This window comes from Dendrobates tinctorius, unplaced genomic scaffold (genome assembly GCF_039654945.1).
Source record: "Dendrobates tinctorius isolate UK_male_01 unplaced genomic scaffold, ASM3965494v1 ptg000112l, whole genome shotgun sequence".
In the NCBI taxonomy this organism is placed as follows: Eukaryota; Metazoa; Chordata; class Amphibia; order Anura; family Dendrobatidae; genus Dendrobates; species Dendrobates tinctorius.
The window spans coordinates 1084162-1104088 of NW_027361780.1; the positions used below are offsets into that span (position 1 = coordinate 1084162).

At 45.0% G+C, this 19927-nt stretch overlaps 1 protein-coding gene across 4 annotated transcripts in view; it reads right to left on the reverse strand.

Annotated features, from left to right (window-relative positions):
* Positions 1-18564, reverse strand: part of AKAP1 (A-kinase anchoring protein 1) — a 75802-nt gene extending 57238 nt beyond the window's left edge. Inside the window, exons 1-2 of one of the 4 annotated variants that reach the window (XM_073589718.1) lie at positions 18317-18370; positions 11234-11303 (exon numbers count right to left, since the gene is read on the reverse strand). Coding sequence is in view for 1 of the 4 variants with exons in the window: in XM_073589719.1 (XP_073445820.1) it covers positions 18282-18322 (41 nt within the window). In the remaining 3 variants the exon portion in view is untranslated. Of the gene's footprint in view, positions 1-11233; positions 11304-18281 lie in introns of all 4 variants that reach the window. The other 3 variants (XM_073589721.1, XM_073589720.1, XM_073589719.1) reach the window with 3 other exon arrangements.
* Between the last annotated feature and the right edge of the window lie 1363 nt (positions 18565-19927).

Here is a 19927-nt window from a genome sequence, read left to right on the forward strand (position 1 = left end):
TTGCATCGTTTGCATTTTGCACGCATGCCTGCCTTACCGATAGGCGAAGGAGCTTCATTAAAATATTCCCAAACTGGGTCTCTGTTACGGCCTGCTGCCATTATAAGGAAAGAATGTAATAAACCTCAGATCGTACACACAAACAGATCCAGACTTGTCTGTCTGTGGCTATGCTGCAGTATTGTGCTCAAAGTTTCACTTTCATTTTCTTGTCTGCTTGCCCTTCCTCCTCCTCACACTTAGATTCACATTCTTCTTGTGTTGTGCAGATCTATTCCACTCCAAACAATCAGAAACATATTGTCTAACTTCTTGGACTTGGCACTGAAGGGGTTGATTCTGTATTCATAGGTTTGTAGAACAATAGGATTAAGGTCTTTTTCTCAACTCTGTTCATGTTGTAACATTTTTGCCGTGAAGAAGAGGCTGGGACCTCTGCGGAGTCAAATTCAGTTTTGAGAACTGCGTAAGTAAAGCGAGCGTCTGTGATAATATAGGAGAGAAACTGCCCACTAATCCTACAGAAACCTCTGGAAGAGCATGGCATTGTGAAGGTTACACATATACAGCCTTTATTCTACTGAGTTAAACAACTCAGCTTTATCTCATGATGGAAGAACCTTTGGATGGTAAAATATTTTCCTCAAAAAGCAGTTTATTGAAAAAAATCCGATTTAAATAAAAATCAGATTTTTTTTAAAAAAACATTGATTTTTATCCACCCTGTGGCTAACTGAAAAGATGGTAAGACATTGCAAGCTTTCGAGACTACTCAGGTCTCTTCATCAGGCTAGACTAATACAAAATCTGAAGTCACATATTTATGCACAATACAGCCTAGAAAAAATGCAATAGATAAGACAAGTGACGTGAAGCAGAACTATCAATATGGGAGAGGGAGAAATATAAACATTGGACCAGTTCATAGATAAGGAGTCCGGATGTTTTATGGTCCTCTGATTGGGGTCTAGTTCTGTGTTGTGATGCCCCCACAAGGTTTTAAAAGGAAGTTCCTTAATTGATGTAAAAAGACATAAATCCATGCGACACATTCATTCCAGCACTGAGAGTGTCAAAGGTCGTCATAAATTTGTACTCCCAAACTTGTCTCTCTCTCTGAGAATTGAAGTTACCTTTCAATACCAGTAATTTCATATCCACGTTGCTGTGATCAGGGATCCAGAAATGTTTTGCCACAGGTAGATCCATTCTTTTTTCTCTTATTGTGTGACGATGAGCATTCATCCTTGTTCTAAGCTTTTGCCCTGTTTCCCCCACATACAGACCCCCAGTTGGACATTTAGTACAAATAATTAAGTACACCACATTAGATGTAATGCAGGTGAAAGTACCTGGGATCTTGTAGTCCTGATGTGAGTTGTGGATCTTTATCTTGGCCGTGGTCATTATAAATGGACAGGTTTTACATTTTTTCTGGTTGCAAGGAAAGGTTCCTGCAGATGTTGGAGAGGACAGGGAGCTTCGGACAATGATGCGTCTTAAATTTGGGGGCTGCCTAAAACACAGCAGTGGGGGGTCTGGAAAAATGAATTTTAATCGGGCATCTTTTTGTAGTAAAGGTTGTAATTTCCGTGCAGCTCCCCTTAGCACCTCCAGATTTGGGTTGTAGGTGACTACTAGAGGCACTCGGTTATTTTCTTCTTTAGCTTTGTAATGTAGCAGGTGATTCCTTGACAATCTGGTGGCTCTTGTAATTTGGTTTTCAATTGTTCTTGGATGGTAACCCTGATTTAAAAAGGTCTTTTTGAGGCGACCAAGGTGTTTGTCTCTATCCATGGGGTTGGAACATATACGATTGTATCTGATGGCTTGGCTATAGATAGAGATCTTTATTTATAATGACCACGGACAAGATAAAGATCCACAACTCACATCAGGACTACAAGATCCCAGGTACTTTCACCTGCATTACATCTAATGTGGTGTACTTAATTATTTGTACTAAATGTCCAACTGGGGGTCTGTATATGGGGGAGACAGGGCAAAAGCTTAGAACAAGGATGAATGCTCATCGTCACACAATAAGAGAAAAAAGAATGGATCTACCTGTGGCAAAACATTTCTGTATCCCTGATCACAGCAACGTGGATATGAAATTACTGGTATTGAAAGGTAACTTCAATTCTCAGAGAGAGAGACAAGTTTGGGAGTACAAATTTATGACGACCTTTGACACTCTCAGTGTTGGAATGAATGTGTCGCATGGATTTATGTATTTTTAAATCAATTAAGGAATTTCCTTTTAAAACCTTGTGGGGGCATCACAACACAGAACTAGACCCCAATCAGAGGACCATAAAACATCCGGACTCCTTATCTATGAACTGGTCCAATGTTTATATTTATGTTTCTCCCTCTCCCATATTGATAGTTCTGCTTCACGTCACTTGTCTTATCTATTGCATTTTTTCTAGGCTGTATTGTGCATAAATATGTGACTTCAGATTTTGTATTAGTCTAGCCTGATGAAGAGACCTGAGTAGTCTCGAAAGCTTGCAATGTGTTACCTTTTAAAGGTTAACTGAAAAGATGGTATCAACTACTGAGGACTCTCAATCCTGAATATTTTTCTATCTACTGGCTAACACGATACAAAGATATACATCTTTCCTGTATCTGTTTGGACATCATGCTTCAACTACAGCCACTTTGTTTTTGAAACATCCTGATATTTGGTTTTGACATACTTCAGCGTGGATTACATGCGTTTGCACTGTGGAAACGCACAGAAACTACTTGTGCGTTCTTTACCTGGGGACTTTCCACATCTAATGCATAAAACTCTGCATACCCGCAAGAGAAATTTACATGCCGTGGATTTAAAAACGCACCACTGGTGAATTTACACAGCATAAATAAGCATAGTTGGCATGAAATTTCTATAAATTCCATCCACTTTGCTGAAATTGTAAGACGCTGCGAAAACCCCAGGAGAAAACTAAATAAAGGTTCGTTATGGGAACGTAGCCTTAGGCTATGTTCACACATTGCATTTTTGCTGAGTTTTTTATGCAAATTAAAAGCTGATAATTACAGTACCAGCAGAAGTTATTTGTTTTCAGAAGACTCATGCACACACATTGGTTTTCTCATGACTAAACTGGAAAATACTTTTACTTTTTTTTTTTTATAAACTGCAGGAGGTCACTTTCAGCATTTTTTTCAGCCATAAAAAGCAATAAGTGCAGAAAGGCAGCAAAAAAGGTTGGCATTAGGGATGGGCAAACCCGAACTGTAACGATCGGGACAGAGCCGAACAGTGTTCGGTCAAACGGTCCCGAACACTGGTTTCAAGGGAAACCCGGGTTACAGTTCCGGTCCAGAGCCGGCTGTAGTTAATATATACACTCACTGGCCACTTTATTAGGTACACCATGCTAGTAACGGGTTGGACCCCCTTTTGCCTTCAGAACTGCCTCAATTCTTCGTGGCAGAGATTCAACAAGGTGCTGGAAGCATTCCTCAGAGATTTTGGACCATATTGACATGATGGCATCACACAGTTGGCGCAGATTTGTCGGCTGCACATCCCTGATGCGAATCTCCCGTTCCACCACATCCCAAAGATGCTCTATTGGATTGAGATCTGGTGACAGAGGAGGCCATTTGAGTACAGTGAACTCATTGTCATGTTCAAGAAACCAATCTGAGATGATTCGAGCTTTATGACATGGCGCATTATCCTGCTGAAAGTAGCCATCAGATGTTGGGTACATTGTGGTCATAAAGGGATGGACATGGTCAGCAACAATACTCAGGTAGGCTGTGGTGTTGCAACGATGCTCAATTGGTACCAAGGGGCCCAAAGAGTGCCAAGAAAAAATTCCCCACACCATGACACCACCACCACCAGCCTGAACCGTTGATACAAGGCAGGATGGATCCATGCTTTCATGTTGTTTACGCCAAATTCTGACCCTACCATCCGAATGTCGCAGCAGAAATCGAGACTCATCAGACCAGGCAACATTTTTCCAATCTTCTACTGTCCAATTTCGATGAGCTTGTGCAAATTGTAGCCTCAGTTTCCTGTTCTTAGCTGAGAGGAGTGGTACCCGGTGTGGTCTTCTGCTGCTGTAGCCCATCTGCCTCAAAGTTCGACACACTGTGCGTTCAGAGATGCTCTTCTGCCTACCTTGGTTGTAACGGGTGGCAATTTGAGTCACTGTTGCCTTTCTATCAGCTCGAACCAGTCTGCCCATTCTCCTCTGACCTCTGGCATCAACAAGGCATTTCCGGCCACAGAACTGCCGCTCACTGGATTTTTTTTCTTTTTCGGACCATTCTCTGTAAACCCTAGAGATGGTTGTGCGTGAAAATCACAGTAGATCAGCAGTTTCTGAAATACTCAGACCAGCCCTTCTGGCACCAACAATCATGCCACGTTCAAAGGCACTCAAATCACCTTTCTTCCCCATACTGATGCTCGGTTTGAACTGCAGGAGATTGTCTTGACCATGTCTACATGCCTAAATGCACTGAGTTGCCGCCATGTGATTGGCAGATTAGAAATTAAGTCTTAACACACAGTTGGACAGGTGTACCTAATAAAGTGGCCAGTGAGTGTATATTAAAAAAAAAAAAGTGTCCCCTTTATCAGGCTTGGGTGCATAACTGCATAGAACAGAGCTTCTTATATGGCTTACAAATAATGACATTCTATATTTAGTAAAGCTTAGGTTACTGGATAGAAGTGAGGAAATGTTTAGTGCCATTTGTTACATTGGTTTGATGCCCATTAAGATACACCGAGGAATTCACCGTGTTCCAGAGCCACTTTTGGCAATTTATAAGGAAATTTGTGGTTCAGCTACTCGACAATACAAATTAATGAGTATCATGAATAGAGCATAAAGTTCCAATTAAAATGGGTTGTCCCTGACTTTGGTTATTTTTTAATAAGACCTTACAGGCATGTAGTTGCTAGACTACCTGAATGGTCGGCCCTGTGCCATGGTTCGGACCGTGCAGCTTCTTCACTTCCGCTCTGTCCTGTCCATGGGCCATCACTGCTCATGTCAAGCTGACTGACAGCTGGTTTCCTGCTAACTGCAGCATCGCGACAATAACGAGCCCTGTTGACATGAGGAGTCACTGCCCGAGATCTTTGCAGGGAAGAACAGGCAGTTGGCAACTACCCGCCTGTAAGTTCATAGCCGCATAGGGAAAAAAAAAAAAGTGTTGGACAACCTCTTTAAGGCTGGTTTCACACTAGCGTGTGGCGTGGCTGCGGATGGCAGCCTAGTTCACACTTTCGTCCTCTGTTAAGCCCCACCCACTGCCACACCTCTTCATTCAGCTCTGCCTACGTCTGCATGCGTCCCCTATCTGTAACACTGGGTAGGCAGGCCATGCGGATGTATGCCGACACATCCGCATGATTCGTTTTGACGCATCCGCCGACCGCAACAAAATGCAGCTTGTTGCGTTCGGCACAGCGTCAAAACGATGCATGCATCAACCTACATCCGCATGACCTGCATACCCAATGTTAAAGATGGGGTACGCAGGACGCATGCAGCCGTAGGCAGAGCTGAACGGAGGAGGTGCGGCAGTGGGCAGGGCTTAACAGAGGACGGAAGAAGGAAGTAGACTGCCATCCACAGAGCTGCAAAACGCTAGTGTGAAGCCAGCCTAACATTCAGATACTGAATATAAACTGCACCATCACAGCACATACAGTGGGTACAGAGAGTATTCAGACCCCTATAAATTTTTCACTGTTTCATTGCAGCCATTTGGTAAATTCAAAAAAGTTCATATTTTTCTCCATTAATGTACACTCTGGACCCCATCTTGACTGAAAAAAAAGTAGACATTTTTTCAAATTAAAAAAGAAAAACTGAAATATGCCATGATCATAAGTATTCAGACCTTTTGCTCAGACACTCATATTTAAGTCACATGCTGTCCATTTCCTTGTGATCCTCCTTGAGATGGTTCTACTCCTTCATTGGAGTCCAGCTATGTTTAATAAAACGGATAGATATATGTAAGAACTTGGCACACACCAGGAGCTCTGATGCAGAAAGGTGATTTTTAATAGAGAACAGTACATACATACACAGACGTTTCGGTCTAGGACCTTCATCAATGTACGATATATTGCACTGTGAGATTCTTAGGACTGATCCATTTCACAGAGCCCAGTCACTAAGAATCTCACAGTGCAATATATCGTACATTGATGAAGGTCCTAGACCGAAACGTCTGTGTATGTATGTACTGTTCTCTATTAAAAATCACCTTTCTGCATCAGAGCTCCTGGTGTGTGCCAAGTTCTTACATATATCAGATTCACGGATTGGGATCCTACTTGGGCACCACCTTTAACCTTCAGGGTTGTGCCAACGGTTTTTGTTCCTATAATAAAACGGATAGGACTTGATGTGTAAAGGCACACATCTGTCTATATAATACCTCACAGTGCATGTCAGACCAAATGAGAATCATGAGGTCAAAGGAACTGGCCAAGGAGCTCAGACAGAATTGTGGCAAGGCACAGATATGGTAAAGGTTACAAAAGAATTTCTGCAGTACTCAAGGTTCCTAAGAGCACAGTGGCCTCCATAATCCTTAAATGGAAGAAGTTTGGGACCACCAGAAGTCTTCCTAGACCTGGCCGTCTAGCCAAACTGAGAAATCGTAGGAGAAAAGCCTTGGTGAGAAAGGTAAAGAAGAAACCCAAAATTACTGTGGCTGAGATCTACAGATGCAGTAGGGAGATGGGAGAACATTCCACAAAGTCAACTGTCACTGCAGCCCTCTACCAGTCGGGGCTTTATGGCACAGTGGCCCGACGGAAGCCTCTCCTCAGTGCAAGACATATGAAAGTCCGCATGGAGTTTGGCAAGAAAGCACAAGAACTCCCAGACTATGAGAAATAAGATTCTTATTGAAAATGTTCAGTTCTGCCAATATTTAATATGTATAGAAGAATAAAGAAAAGTGCATTCGTCCAAACGTTATCCGATATGTATTGGGCACCTATAGTATAAGAAACATTACTTCTAAATATGGATAAAAGAAAGCAGACAAGAGAAATAACCTACGCCTACAAAGTGGAGAGGCAGCATAGCTGCATTTTTTTGCCAATGCCAGTTTAAATGTTAAGAAAAACAGTGTGGTACAGATATCTGCTTCAGGTGGTTTTGAGACATGGGAGAGGAAGAATAAAAAAAAAAAAAATATATATGATATGTTGCCACTAGATTTAGATCATATTCTGAAACATAGCAAAATGCTTGAGTTATATTATAAATACTAAACCTTTATTGTTAGCCATTAATCAATTCTTAACTTGTGCTCCTCTCTGCGCTTCAATATTTGATCTCTCAGGCCACTCCATAATTCATGCTTCCTATACGGAGGCTGAACAGCACATCTACTTAAATGTGCACCAAAGGTTTCACTCTTGTGATAAGAACATTAACACTGGCAGGCTTTTGCAAACAAACCTAGGCTATGCCAGCTGCCTGTTAATAAACCTGCTAACCTCCTGACTAACAGCACAGCAAGCAAAGCGCATTTACATCTGCAGGCAAAAGTGAACTACAAAAGTAGCAAAAATACAATTCAGCCAATAAAACACAATACCTTTCTACTGTCTCAGCCAATGGACTGAAAACTTACAGAACAGCAAGCTCTTCAATACTACGCTGGGGAAAAACACATAGCAAGATTTTTATTTTCTGCTAGCTAGAGAACTACACCTAACCTGAAATAGGTTCATGTGATAAAGTCCTTGGAGACAACAGGAATGTATAATTTGTAAATGTGAATTTGACAAGTAAGAGCTTTGAAGGATAGACATCATAAACCAGCTCCCTACTTTATACATAAGAGGCCTCATGAGGGTTTAGTAGCTAGGCTGATGCTCCTGAACGTTAAATTTCACTGCTTCGAGAGAACATTTTGGTAACACACTACATGGAGATTTTATTCTTAAAGTATTACTAAACTTTATCAATACATATATATTACAGGCAACGTTGAAGGGAACTGATCACGATTGCAGCCAGGTATACTTTTCTCTAAAACGTTCAGGCGTTTCACAGAAGATACACTTCAAGGATTTGGAAGGAGACCATAGCCACAGATTAGAGTAGTTCGGCCTCACCCAGCACTTCCCAATTCCCCCGCTATGGAAGAAACTTGTGAATCATCTGTAATGGTATGTTTCCACGGTCATTAAACGCTGCGGGTTGGATGCTGTGTACAGCCGCAGCGGCCAGATGTTACAGGATAGTGGAGGGGGATTTCATGAAATCCCATCTCCACTATGCATGCAGGGATGCCTCCGGCTTCCCTGTGTAACCGGACATGTGGGGCGTCTTTCCAGAACGCAGCATGTCTATTTATCTTGTGGAAACGCTCCGTCTCCGCTAGATAAAAGTCACCCATACAATGTATAAGAAGCAGTGATTCCATATGGTTCAAGGAACACATGCGGAATCACCGTGCATACAAAAGCCGGCACCATTTTTGACGGAGCGGACATGTGCTGCGTCCAAAGCGCTGACAATACTGACCATGGAAACATACCCTTACAGCGTTGGTAGAAGTCGGCCCGAGTGGAACTAGACTAGGCTAGTCTCTGGCTATGGCTCTTCAAAGTATATTTTCCCAGAAACATGAGTTTAAAAAAAAACAAAAAAAAACATACCTAGTTTACGCAGCGTTAAATAGACGCACAGTGGGCATGAGATTTCTATAAATCCCATCCACTACGCTTCTAGTGTAGACCGCAGCGTTTTGGACACCAAGCAGGTGAGATGCGTCGAAAGTGCTGCTCTTCCTCACCGTGGGCACGTACCCTTGAGCTCGGCTCGGATTCATGCTGACCACAGTTTGAGGAGCATGAATCAGGTGACAGGTCCCCTTTAACTAATGAGCCCACACAAGTCAACAAGTCCTGTGACCTTATTCAATCACTCAAACCGAGATGCAGAAACACTAAGGGTATGTGCAGACGCTGCGGATTCTGCTGCGGTTCCGCAGCGTTTTTGGCCCTGCGGATCCGCAGCAGTTCTGCAGACATGGTACAGTACCATGTTATCCTATGGGTTTTCAAAACCGCTGTGCCGACGCTGCGTTTTTTTCCCCGCAGTTTACAAACCGCAGCATGTCAATTCTTTCTGCGGATTCCGCAGCGGTTTGGCACCTGTTCCATTGTCCAGGTGTCAAACCGCAGGTCACTTTACCAGCGGATCCGCGCGGAAAAACCCGCAGGTGAATCCGCAGCGTGTGCACATAGTATTACGGCTGTGTGCCCACGTAGCGATTTTTAAGCGTTTTTGCCGCGATTTTTGGCGCGAAAATGTTTAAAAATCGTGTACAGAACGCCCCCCATGCATTCCTATGGCATTCCGCACATGCTGTGCTCATGCTGCGCTTTTTTCCGCGGCAGAATCGCATCGCGGAAAAAAATCGCAGCATGGTCATTCTTTTGTGCGGAATCGCAAAGAATTGCCGCAATTCCGCACCCATAGGAATGCATGAGAATCGCTTACTTCCCGCATGTGGCTATGCCCACCATGCGGGAAGTTAAGCGTCTCATATGCGGTTGGTACCCACGGTGTGGAGGAGAGGAGACTGTCCTCCAGGCCCTGGGTACCATACCCCTGTAAAAAAAAGAATAAAAAATAAAAAAATCAGGGTATATTTACCTTTTGGCGTCACGCGCTGCATTCCCGGCCTCAGCGTTCCCAGTAATGCCTTGCGGCAAGGCCCTGTGATGACGTAGTCTCGCGAGATCGCTATAGCAACGCGAGACTACGTCATCACAGGTCTCGCAAGGCATCGCTGGGAACACTGAGGCCCGGGATGGCAGCGTGGGACGCCGGAAGGTAAATATACCCCGATTTTTTAATTTTTTTTTAGCATTTTAACATTTTATCTTTTACTATTGATGCCGCATAGGCAGCCTCAATAGTAAAAAATCTGGTCACACTTGTCAAACACTATGCTTGATGAGTGTGACCAACCTGTCAATCACTTTCCAAGCGATGCTTCAAATCGCTTGGAAAGTGCTTGAATATCGCACGTGAAAATCGCGATCATAATCGCGGTGAAATCGTGTGGAAAAAAAACACACGATTTCTGGGAAGGAGTCCGGTTTTTAGTGTCCGGAATAAAACACTACGTGGGCACATAGCCATAATCACACAAAAGGGAATATTGCAATAGAAAGTGTACAAATTCCTCAAAGAGATTAAGCTTAAAGGGGAAACCATGAGAAAATAGACAATTGTTTAATTCATATTTTTGTGTTACATGCATTTTTAAAAACATTTTGCTAATTTTTTCCACATTACTCTCTTTATTAACCAAAATTAGTAATTTTGCAATTTTCAAGATGGTCAATGGGATTTCCTGCAGTTTCATGAGTTTTCAGCAGGCTATCTGCAAATGCAGGATCCAATCACAATAGTGTTGTCAGATTTCAACCTGCGCCACCTCCATTCACAATGACATTTGCACACGCTCATTAGATGCTCCAGTACAAATGGTGAGGTCAGAGATGTTTCATAGGGACTAGTATCCACATGTGCATTTCCTGGAACGCCTACTGGGATGTGTGAGCTATCGGCAGGTGACAGGCTCCTCTCAACATGGGAGTAGGGCAAAATAACCCTTTAACATAGGCTACAATATATAAAACACTTTCATCAACTCAGTGAGACTTGTCGTACCCATGATCAGAAAAAGCAGCATTTTGGACACAGCGCTGCGATTTACAGAAATCTCACGCCCACTGTGCTTCTATTTGACACTTCGTAAACTCACCCATGTCGTGGGTTTATGAGCCGCAGCATGTAATTTATGTTTTGGAGACGTTAGATATTTCCACAATGGATATGTATTGGATGTGGTAAATACATGTGGATTTACCTGCGTGATTAGAACGCAGCAAAAATAGCTGCATCCAAAAGGCTGATACTTCATGATCATGGATACATAGCCTAAAGGCCACATGCACACATTGAGTAGTGTGTTTGTTACCTCAGTATTTGTAAGCCAAAACCAGAAGTGGATGAAAAGTGAAGACGTGGTGATGTGTTCCTAATATACTTTTCCTCTGATTGTGGCTTACAAATACTGATGTAAAATACTGATCAAATACTCAATGTGTGCACGTGGCCTAAGGAAACCTATCCAGACCACAATTGTAGCCAGTTATGTCTTACATAGTGTTTCATAGTAAACATACTTTGACAAGCCAGCTGGGGACTGCCTTGGCCGACTAGTCCTTTGTGTTCTCCAGCAGACTTCTCCTCGCCCTTGTTAGCGGAGACAAAACTGTGTCAAGCATATGTGAAAAGAGCCTAAAATGACTACATGCATGAGCACTTCACCTACAGCAATAAAAGCGTATGCACACTAACCAGTCAGTTTAGGTCATAGTCGATGGAAAACAAATCATGATTTACACTCCATAACAAATCTAATCCTTGCTCATGAGACAGTCTAATGGATAATGCTGAAATTTTTGCCATTTTTTCCCCCCACACAAATCACTTAAATTGGGCAATCGACTATTACTGCGCCTAAAAGTGTCCGTTGTTCATACGGAAACTAAAAAATTGTAGTGTAAACAAGCCCTAAATAGTGATCAGATCCATCTGTGCCATCACAGATTCTAAGGGTATGTGCACATGTTGCGGATTACCCTGCGGATTTTTTCGCGCGGATTTGGCTAAATCCGCAGGTAAAATGTCCTTCGTTGACATGCTGCGGAAATGAACACACAGCATAGCGTTTCTCATTTTAGATTGACTTTAATGGTACTGTACAACGCAGGAGAATCTGCTGTGAATCCGCAGGGCCAAATCCGCTGTGGATCCACAGCAGAATCTGCAACGTGTGCACACATCCTAAGGTTCCCTTTAACCCTTCACAGCAGGACTATGTAACAATCTAATATAAAAAGATCAAGTAAGTTCTGATAAATAAATCCCTCAGCAGAGACTTATTTATATCTATTAGAGGTATAACCTCTTGTGACTACAGTATGTACAGTATATAAAGCAAGGTTTCTCAAGTTGATTCTACTAGGCCCCACCAGACAGGCCAAGGTGTCGCATGAAAAAATTAAAAAGTATAAAGGAATAGTTATCGTGTGCACTACTGTGAAAAGGTGCCTAGGTTAGGTTCCCAAACGTTAATGTGATACAACAAGAAAAACCTCACTAAACTTATGATGCAAAAACGAAAGGAACTTTTATTCAGTTCATAGGTGTAGTACATCAAAACATTTTGGTCAGGCCTGACCATCGTCAGTTACTACAGAGGATATGTACAAGTTACAACAAAAATGTAAATAAAAATATAAATACAAAAATTAAATAAATATAACAAGTTGTAAACCAAAAAATAAGAGGACTGTGGTGAGAGGATAATGATGAGTGCACCAGCTGGAAAAGACAGCAATAATAATGGAAATAATGAGATTTGGAGAGAAAAATCAAGACCCAGGACAATCCAAGTGTGTACATATATCCGAACAAATAACCATATACTATAGAAGTGTATGTATTGTACAGACGGTGGAAAGTCAAGAGGGGCTACATGCCAACGTACTGTACTGTAGAATAAAGGTTGCCAAACCTTGGAGGTAGATTCATATGAATATCACAGCATCTAAGTAATAATATGCTCATGGTGAGTATACAGGTATATAGATATGAGGTGGAACGCAGGGTTGGGGGAACATACCCGTAATAGTGGATCATATGCATACATGGACTGTTATCAATAGCCTGAAAAAAAAAAAAAAAAAAAAAAAGGGGGGAGGGGGGGTTAAAAACGGTAAGGCTGCTGACCAAAAAAGGAATGTGCTAAAAACATAGGGGGTAAGTAAATGTAAGTTGCGCTAATTACCTTAGATAATGTGGCCGGTACAGAGGAGTACCTATGGACGCGGTGTCCACTGCTAGTTTGATGAGTACGGACATTGCCGCCCATGTATGCATATGATCCCCTATTATGGGTATGTTCCTCTTCCCCCAATCCTGCATTCCACCTCATATCTATATACTCACCATGAGCATATTATTACTTAGATGCTGTGATATTCATATGAATCTACCTCCAAGGTTTGGCAACCTTTATTCTACAGTACGGTACGTCGGCATATAGCCCCTCTTTACTTTCCACAGTCTATACCAGGGGTGGGTAATCTTTTTTCTGCCAAGGGCCATTTGGTTATTTATACCATCCTTCGGGAGCCGTACAAACTCCGCCCACAAAGTACATCCTGACTCTGGCACTGGTTTCATGACTTAATCTTTCATTGCATGCCCTTCAATGTTCAGTAGTGAACACTGCATGTGTTTGCTAACAGAGCAAGAAGAAATTAATTTGCTTGTGGCAATCAAAATACAGCTCCCTGCCCAAGAATGCGGTCCCTGAGAATCTGCCCGGGGGCCGGATAAAAGGTCATCGAGGGCCGTAAATGGCCCTGGGGCCTGAGGTTCCCCACCCCTGCTCTATACAATACATACACTTCTATAGTATATGGTTATTTGTTCGGATATACTGTATATACACACTTGATTGTCTTGGGTCTTGATTTTTATCTCCAAATCTTATTTCTTCCATTCTTATTGCTGTCTTTCCAACTGATGCACTCATCATTATCCGCTCACCACAGTCCCCTTATAGCAAGTTGTAAACCAAAAAATATTTATTTAATTATTGTATTTATATTTGTTTACATTTTTGTTGTACATAACCTCTGTAGTAACTGATGAAGGTCAGGCATGACTGAAACGTTTTGCTGTACTACACCTATGGACTGAATAAGAGTTCCTTTCGTTTTTCCATCATAAGTTGAGCGCTAGCTTTTTCTTGTTGAAAAAATTCAAAGTAACCCATGTTTAAATTAGAAATAAAAAGTTAATAAACCATGTTATGGCAGCTAGAATAAGGACTGTGCAGACTATAGGCAGTTCTCACTGACAATTAGGGGGCTCCTCACAGTATAAACCACGGGGCTGTCGGTGGGCACAGAATATAAAGGGCACCTCTTAACTGAAAGCACCCTTTCCTGTCTAACAAACCAGCTGTAAATATGAGCTAAAGTTCACACCCCTGTGTGTAATTAACAGGAGGAAAGTGCTTTTACAAAAAGTGGCCCTAAGACTGGACCCAGCTACACAAGTTACACTGATGGCACGTCTGCCCTTGGTCCTGTCCAAGGTCATTATGGCATGCTGAGGGGCAGTACCTGCCTAAGGGAAAGTGCAGCAAAGAGCAAACTTGTAGAAGTAGAGAGCAGCAGAAGTCTTACTATCTTATGCAATGCGCTCACACTGCCATGTTAGTGGCACCTTTAGATGGCACATGAAGGATGGCACACTGCAATGACACTGCCATGTTAGCGGCACACTGCAATGACACACTGCCATGTTAGTGGCACCTGTAGATGACACACTGCAATGACACTGCCATGTTAGTGGCACCTGTAGATGACACACTGCAATGACACTGCCATGTTAGCGGCACCTGTAGATGACACACTGCAATGACACTGCCATGTTAGCGGCACCTGTAGATGACACACTGCAATGACACTGCCATGTTAGCGGCACCTGTAGATGGCACACTGCAATGACACTGCCATGTTAGCGGCACCTGTAGATGGCACACTGCAATGACACTGCCATGTTAGCGGCACCTGTAGATGACACACTGCAATGACACTGCCATGTTAGTGGCACCTGTAGATGGCACTGCCATGTTAGTGGCACCTGTAGATGACACACTGCAATGGCACTGCCATGTTAGTGGCACCTGTAGATGACACACTGCAATGGCACTGCCATGTTAGTGGCACCTGTAGATGACACACTGCAATGGCACTGCCATGTTAGTGGCACCTGTAGATGACACACTGCAATGGCACTGCCATGTTAGTGGCACCTGTAGATGGCACACTGCAATGACACTGCCATGTTAGTGGCACCTGTACATGGCACACTGCAATGACACTGCCATGTTAGTGGCACCTGTACATGGCACACTGCAATGACACTGCCATGTTAGTGGCACCTGTACATGGCACACTGCAATGACACTGCCATGTTAGTGGCACCTGTACATGGCACACTGCAATGACACTGCCATGTTAGTGGCACCTGTACATGGCACACTGCAATGACACTGCCATGTTAGTGGCACCTGTACATGGCACACTGCAATGACACTGCCATGTTAGTGGCACCTGTACATGGCACACTGCAATGACACTGCCATGTTAGTGGCACCTGTACATGGCACACTGCAATGACACTGCCATGTTAGTGGCACCTGTACATGGCACACTGCAATGACACTGCCATGTTAGTGGCACCTGTACATGGCACACTGCAATGACACTGCCATGTTAGTGGCACCTGTAGATGGCACTGCCACGTTAGTGGCACCTGTAGATGACACACTGCAATGACACTGCCATGTTAGTGGCACCTGTAGATGACACACTGCAATGACACTGCCATGTTAGTGGCACCTGTAGATGACACACTGCAATGACACTGCCATGTTAGTGGCACCTGTAGATGACACACTGCAATGACACTGCCATGTTAGTGGCACCTGTACATGGCACACTGCAATGACACTGCCATGTTAGTGGCACCTGTACATGGCACACTGCAATGACACTGCCATGTTAGTGGCACCTGTACATGGCACACTGCAATGACACTGCCATGTTAGTGGCACCTGTACATGGCACACTGCAATGACACTGCCATGTTAGTGGCACCTGTACATGGCACACTGCAATGACACTGCCATGTTAGTGGCACCTGTACATGGCACACTGCAATGACACTGCCATGTTAGTGGCACCTGTACATGGCACACTGCAATGACACTGCCATGTTAGCGGCACCTGTACATGGCACACTGCAATGACACTGCCATGTTAGCGGCACCTGTACATGGCACACTGCAATGACACTGCCATGATAGCGGCACCTGTACATGGCACACTGCAATGACACTGCCATGTTAGTGGCACCTGTACATGGCACACTGCAATGACACTGCCATGTTAGTGGCACCTGTAGATGACACACTGCAATGACACTGCCATGTTAGTGGCACCTGTACATGGCACACTGCAATGACACTGCCATGTTAGTGGCACCTGTACATGGCACACTGCAATGACACTGCCATGTTAGTGGCACCTGTACATGGCACACTGCAATGACACTGCCATGTTAGTGGCACCTGTACATGGCACACTGCAATGACACTGCCATGTTAGTGGCACCTGTAGATGGCACTGCCATGTTAGTGGCACCTGTAGATGACACACTGCAATGACACTGCCATGTTTGTGGCACCTGTAGATGACACACTGCAATGACACTGCCATGTTAGTGGCACCTGTACATGGCACACTGCAATGACACTGCCATGTTAGTGGCACCTGTACATGGCACACTGCAATGACACTGCCATGTTAGTGGCACCTGTACATGGCACACTGCAATGACACTGCCATGTTAGTGGCACCTGTATATGGCACTGCCATGTTAGTGGCACCTGTAGATGACACACTGCAATGACACTGCCATGTTTGTGGCACCTGTAGATGACACACTGCAATGACACTGCCATGTTAGTGGCACCTGTACATGGCACACTGCAATGACACTGCCATGTTAGTGGCACCTGTACATGGCACACTGCAATGACACTGCCATGTTAGTGGCACCTGTACATGGCACACTGCAATGACACTGCCATGTTAGTGGCACCTGTATATGGCACACTGCAATGACACTGCCATGTTAGTGGCACCTGTACATGGCACACTGCAATGACACTGCCATGTTAGTGGCACCTGTAGATGGCACTGCCATGTTTGTGGCACCTGTAGATAGCACTGCCATGTTAGTGGCACCTGTAGATAGCACTGCCATGTTAGTGGCACCTGTAGATAGCACTGCCATGTTAGTGGCACCTGTAGATAGCACTGCCATGTTAGTGGCACCTGTAGATGACACTGCCATGTTAGTGGCACCTGTAGATGACACACTGCAATGACACTGCCATGTTAGTGGCACCTGTAGATGGCACACTGCAATGACACTGCCATGTTAGTGGCACCTGTAGATGAGACACTGCAATGACACTGCCATGTTAGTGGCACCTGTAGATGGCACACTGCAATGACACTGCCATGTTAGTGGCACCTGTAGATGAGACACTGCAATGACACTGCCATGTTAGTGGCACCTGTAGATGAGACACTGCAATGACACTGCCATGTTAGCGGCACCTGTACATGGCACACTGCAATGACACTGCCATGTTAGCGGCACCTGTAGATGGCACACTGCAATGACACTGCCATGTTAGCGGCACCTGTAGATGGCACACTGCAATGACACTGCCATGTTAGTGGCACCTGTAGATGGCACACTGCAATGACACTGCCATGTTAGCGGCACCTGTAGATGGCACACTGCAATGACACTGCCATGTTAGCGGCACCTGTAGATGGCACACTGCAATGACACTGCCATGTTAGTGGCACCTGTAGATGGCACACTGCAATGACACTGCCATGTTAGTGGCACCTGTAGATGGCACACTACAATGACACTGCCACCTGTAGATGGCACACTGCACTCCAATGTTACATACTATACTAGTGTGCAGTTGCCATACAGCAGGCCAGTGACCTTTGAGCCTGCCATTCTGCCAGTGTGGGTGACCTTGATGAGGTGCTTCTGGTCACACTGCAGACCACACTAACCCTGCAGGCACTGGAAGCAGGTGAGAGCAGCTGGGCCATTGTGTAGCCCTCCATCAGGACAGGCCATCCCCCACAGCTGTTCTGTGGCACATGTCACCATGAGGGGGTCACATTCTGTCACGTGCCTGAGGTCACCCCGCGGCCTCCATATATACGAGGCTATGTATAGGAATAGCTCGGGTCTATTTATAGCCACCAGGCCCAGACTCCGTGCCCGCTGTCTGCGGGATGTCACCCACGGCCAGGCACTGCCAGCCGTGCACGTGCAGTGCGCCCACAGCCGGGAAATCACAGCGCCCCGCTCCTCAGCCAGACACCACCCCTTCCCGCACGCTCTGCCTCTCCTGTGTACTGCACACACGTGGGCGCCCAGAAGGACACACTGAGGAGAGGGGTCAGCCGGGCCGCGCAGGACGTCACCGAGGCAACTAGCGCCCTGTACCCACCGGGCAGAGGCAGCACGAGCCGGGCAACTCACCGGCTACACCGGGAAACCACCGAGCTCACACTTACAGCCATGGAGGAGGAAACTGCAGCAAATCAGCGGGCCGCACTGCGATGGCCAGGAGCGCGCCCTCTTCCCGCACCTGCACACTGTGACTGCGGCCTCGAACTCACCTAAGCAGAGCGCTGGCGGCTTACTGCTCCGAACACCGTCTGAGGGGCGTGGAAACCGGAGGAGGAGCATGTGTGCTTCTTTCCACGCCTCGACCAATCAGCTTCCAAGTGTCAGGTTGCGTCACAAAGAGCGGAAGTAAAAGCACAACACAGCGCACATTAGTGAGGAGACGGAGAGCGGCCGGCTCCAACTTCATCGTTGCGTCAGGGAGGATTGTCATGACGTCGCTTCCTTTTCCTATCTGAGATGGAGCGTACTATATCGTGTTACTATACAGTGTGACAGGAGGTATCGCGATAGGGACATTCCCTGCATGGAGTGTTCTATATTCTACCAGTATAGGGTATGACTGGAGGTATCGCGATGTAGACATCCCCAACATGGAGCATACTATAGCCTGTTAGTATAGGGTATGACTGGAGGTATCGCGATAGGGACTTTCCCGGCATAGTGTTCTATATTCTGTTAGTATAGTGCAGTGGTCCCCAACCTTTCTGACCTAGAGCGCCACGTTCAGCTCGGAGATAGGGGCGCGAGCCACATCCAGCTGCCTCCCCCCTCACAGTAGTGGCAACCAGAGCCCCCCAGTATAAGTGCATCCAGATCTGCTCTTCTGTGCAGGGCTGCTCACAAAATTCACCATTTTCAGATGCCCTCTTCATACCTGTTTACTAGATCTGGAGCTAATGCGCCAAGCTGGCAGACAGCCGAGAGCCACAACTCATGGGACCCTGGTCTAGTGTATGACTGGAGGTATCACGATAGGGACTTTCCCGGCATGGAACATACTATATCATGTCAGTATAAGGTATCGTGATAGGGACATTCCCTGCATGGAGTGTTCTATAGTCTACCAGTATAGGGGATGACTGGAGGTATCACGATAGGGACATCTCGGCTGCTCACTTCCTGTGGCGAGGCTGCAGCTGTGTCTGTCCTGTGCCTCACACCGCCATGTTAGGATACAGGCAGTAATGTGACACCACAGTTTGTCTAAGCACAAGCAGCCTTGGTGTGAGCGGCAGGACTGTCTCCAGGGCTCACCAGTGCTCATTAACCCTCTAGAGACCACAGGCCTATCCTGGCCCATAAAATGCATTGTTTGTTTTTTTTTCTTTTCTGGATTCAAAGCGGCAAACATTTTATTTTTCATTTGATCTAGGACTGCTTACTTTTCTAAAGGACAAGATGTATTTTCTCATCCCTGAATCTACTGAAATGTTAGTGCATGCCTTCATCATCTCCCGCCTCGACTACAGCGATAGCCTTCTCTGGTGGGCACAGATAGAAAAGAACCCTTGTGGAAGAACAGTAAATGGGCACTTTGCAGTTTAATGCCTCATCATAACGCACAATTCCACATGCTTTGGAGGTGGAAATGAGTCCCATTAGCCCCCTTACCTCTTGGGCAGCTGCAGATGTTGCACCAATGATATGTTAACCTCTGAAGGCCTCTCAATTAACAATCTTCTGCCTCTGCAGTCTATCCTGATCCACCTCGCTAC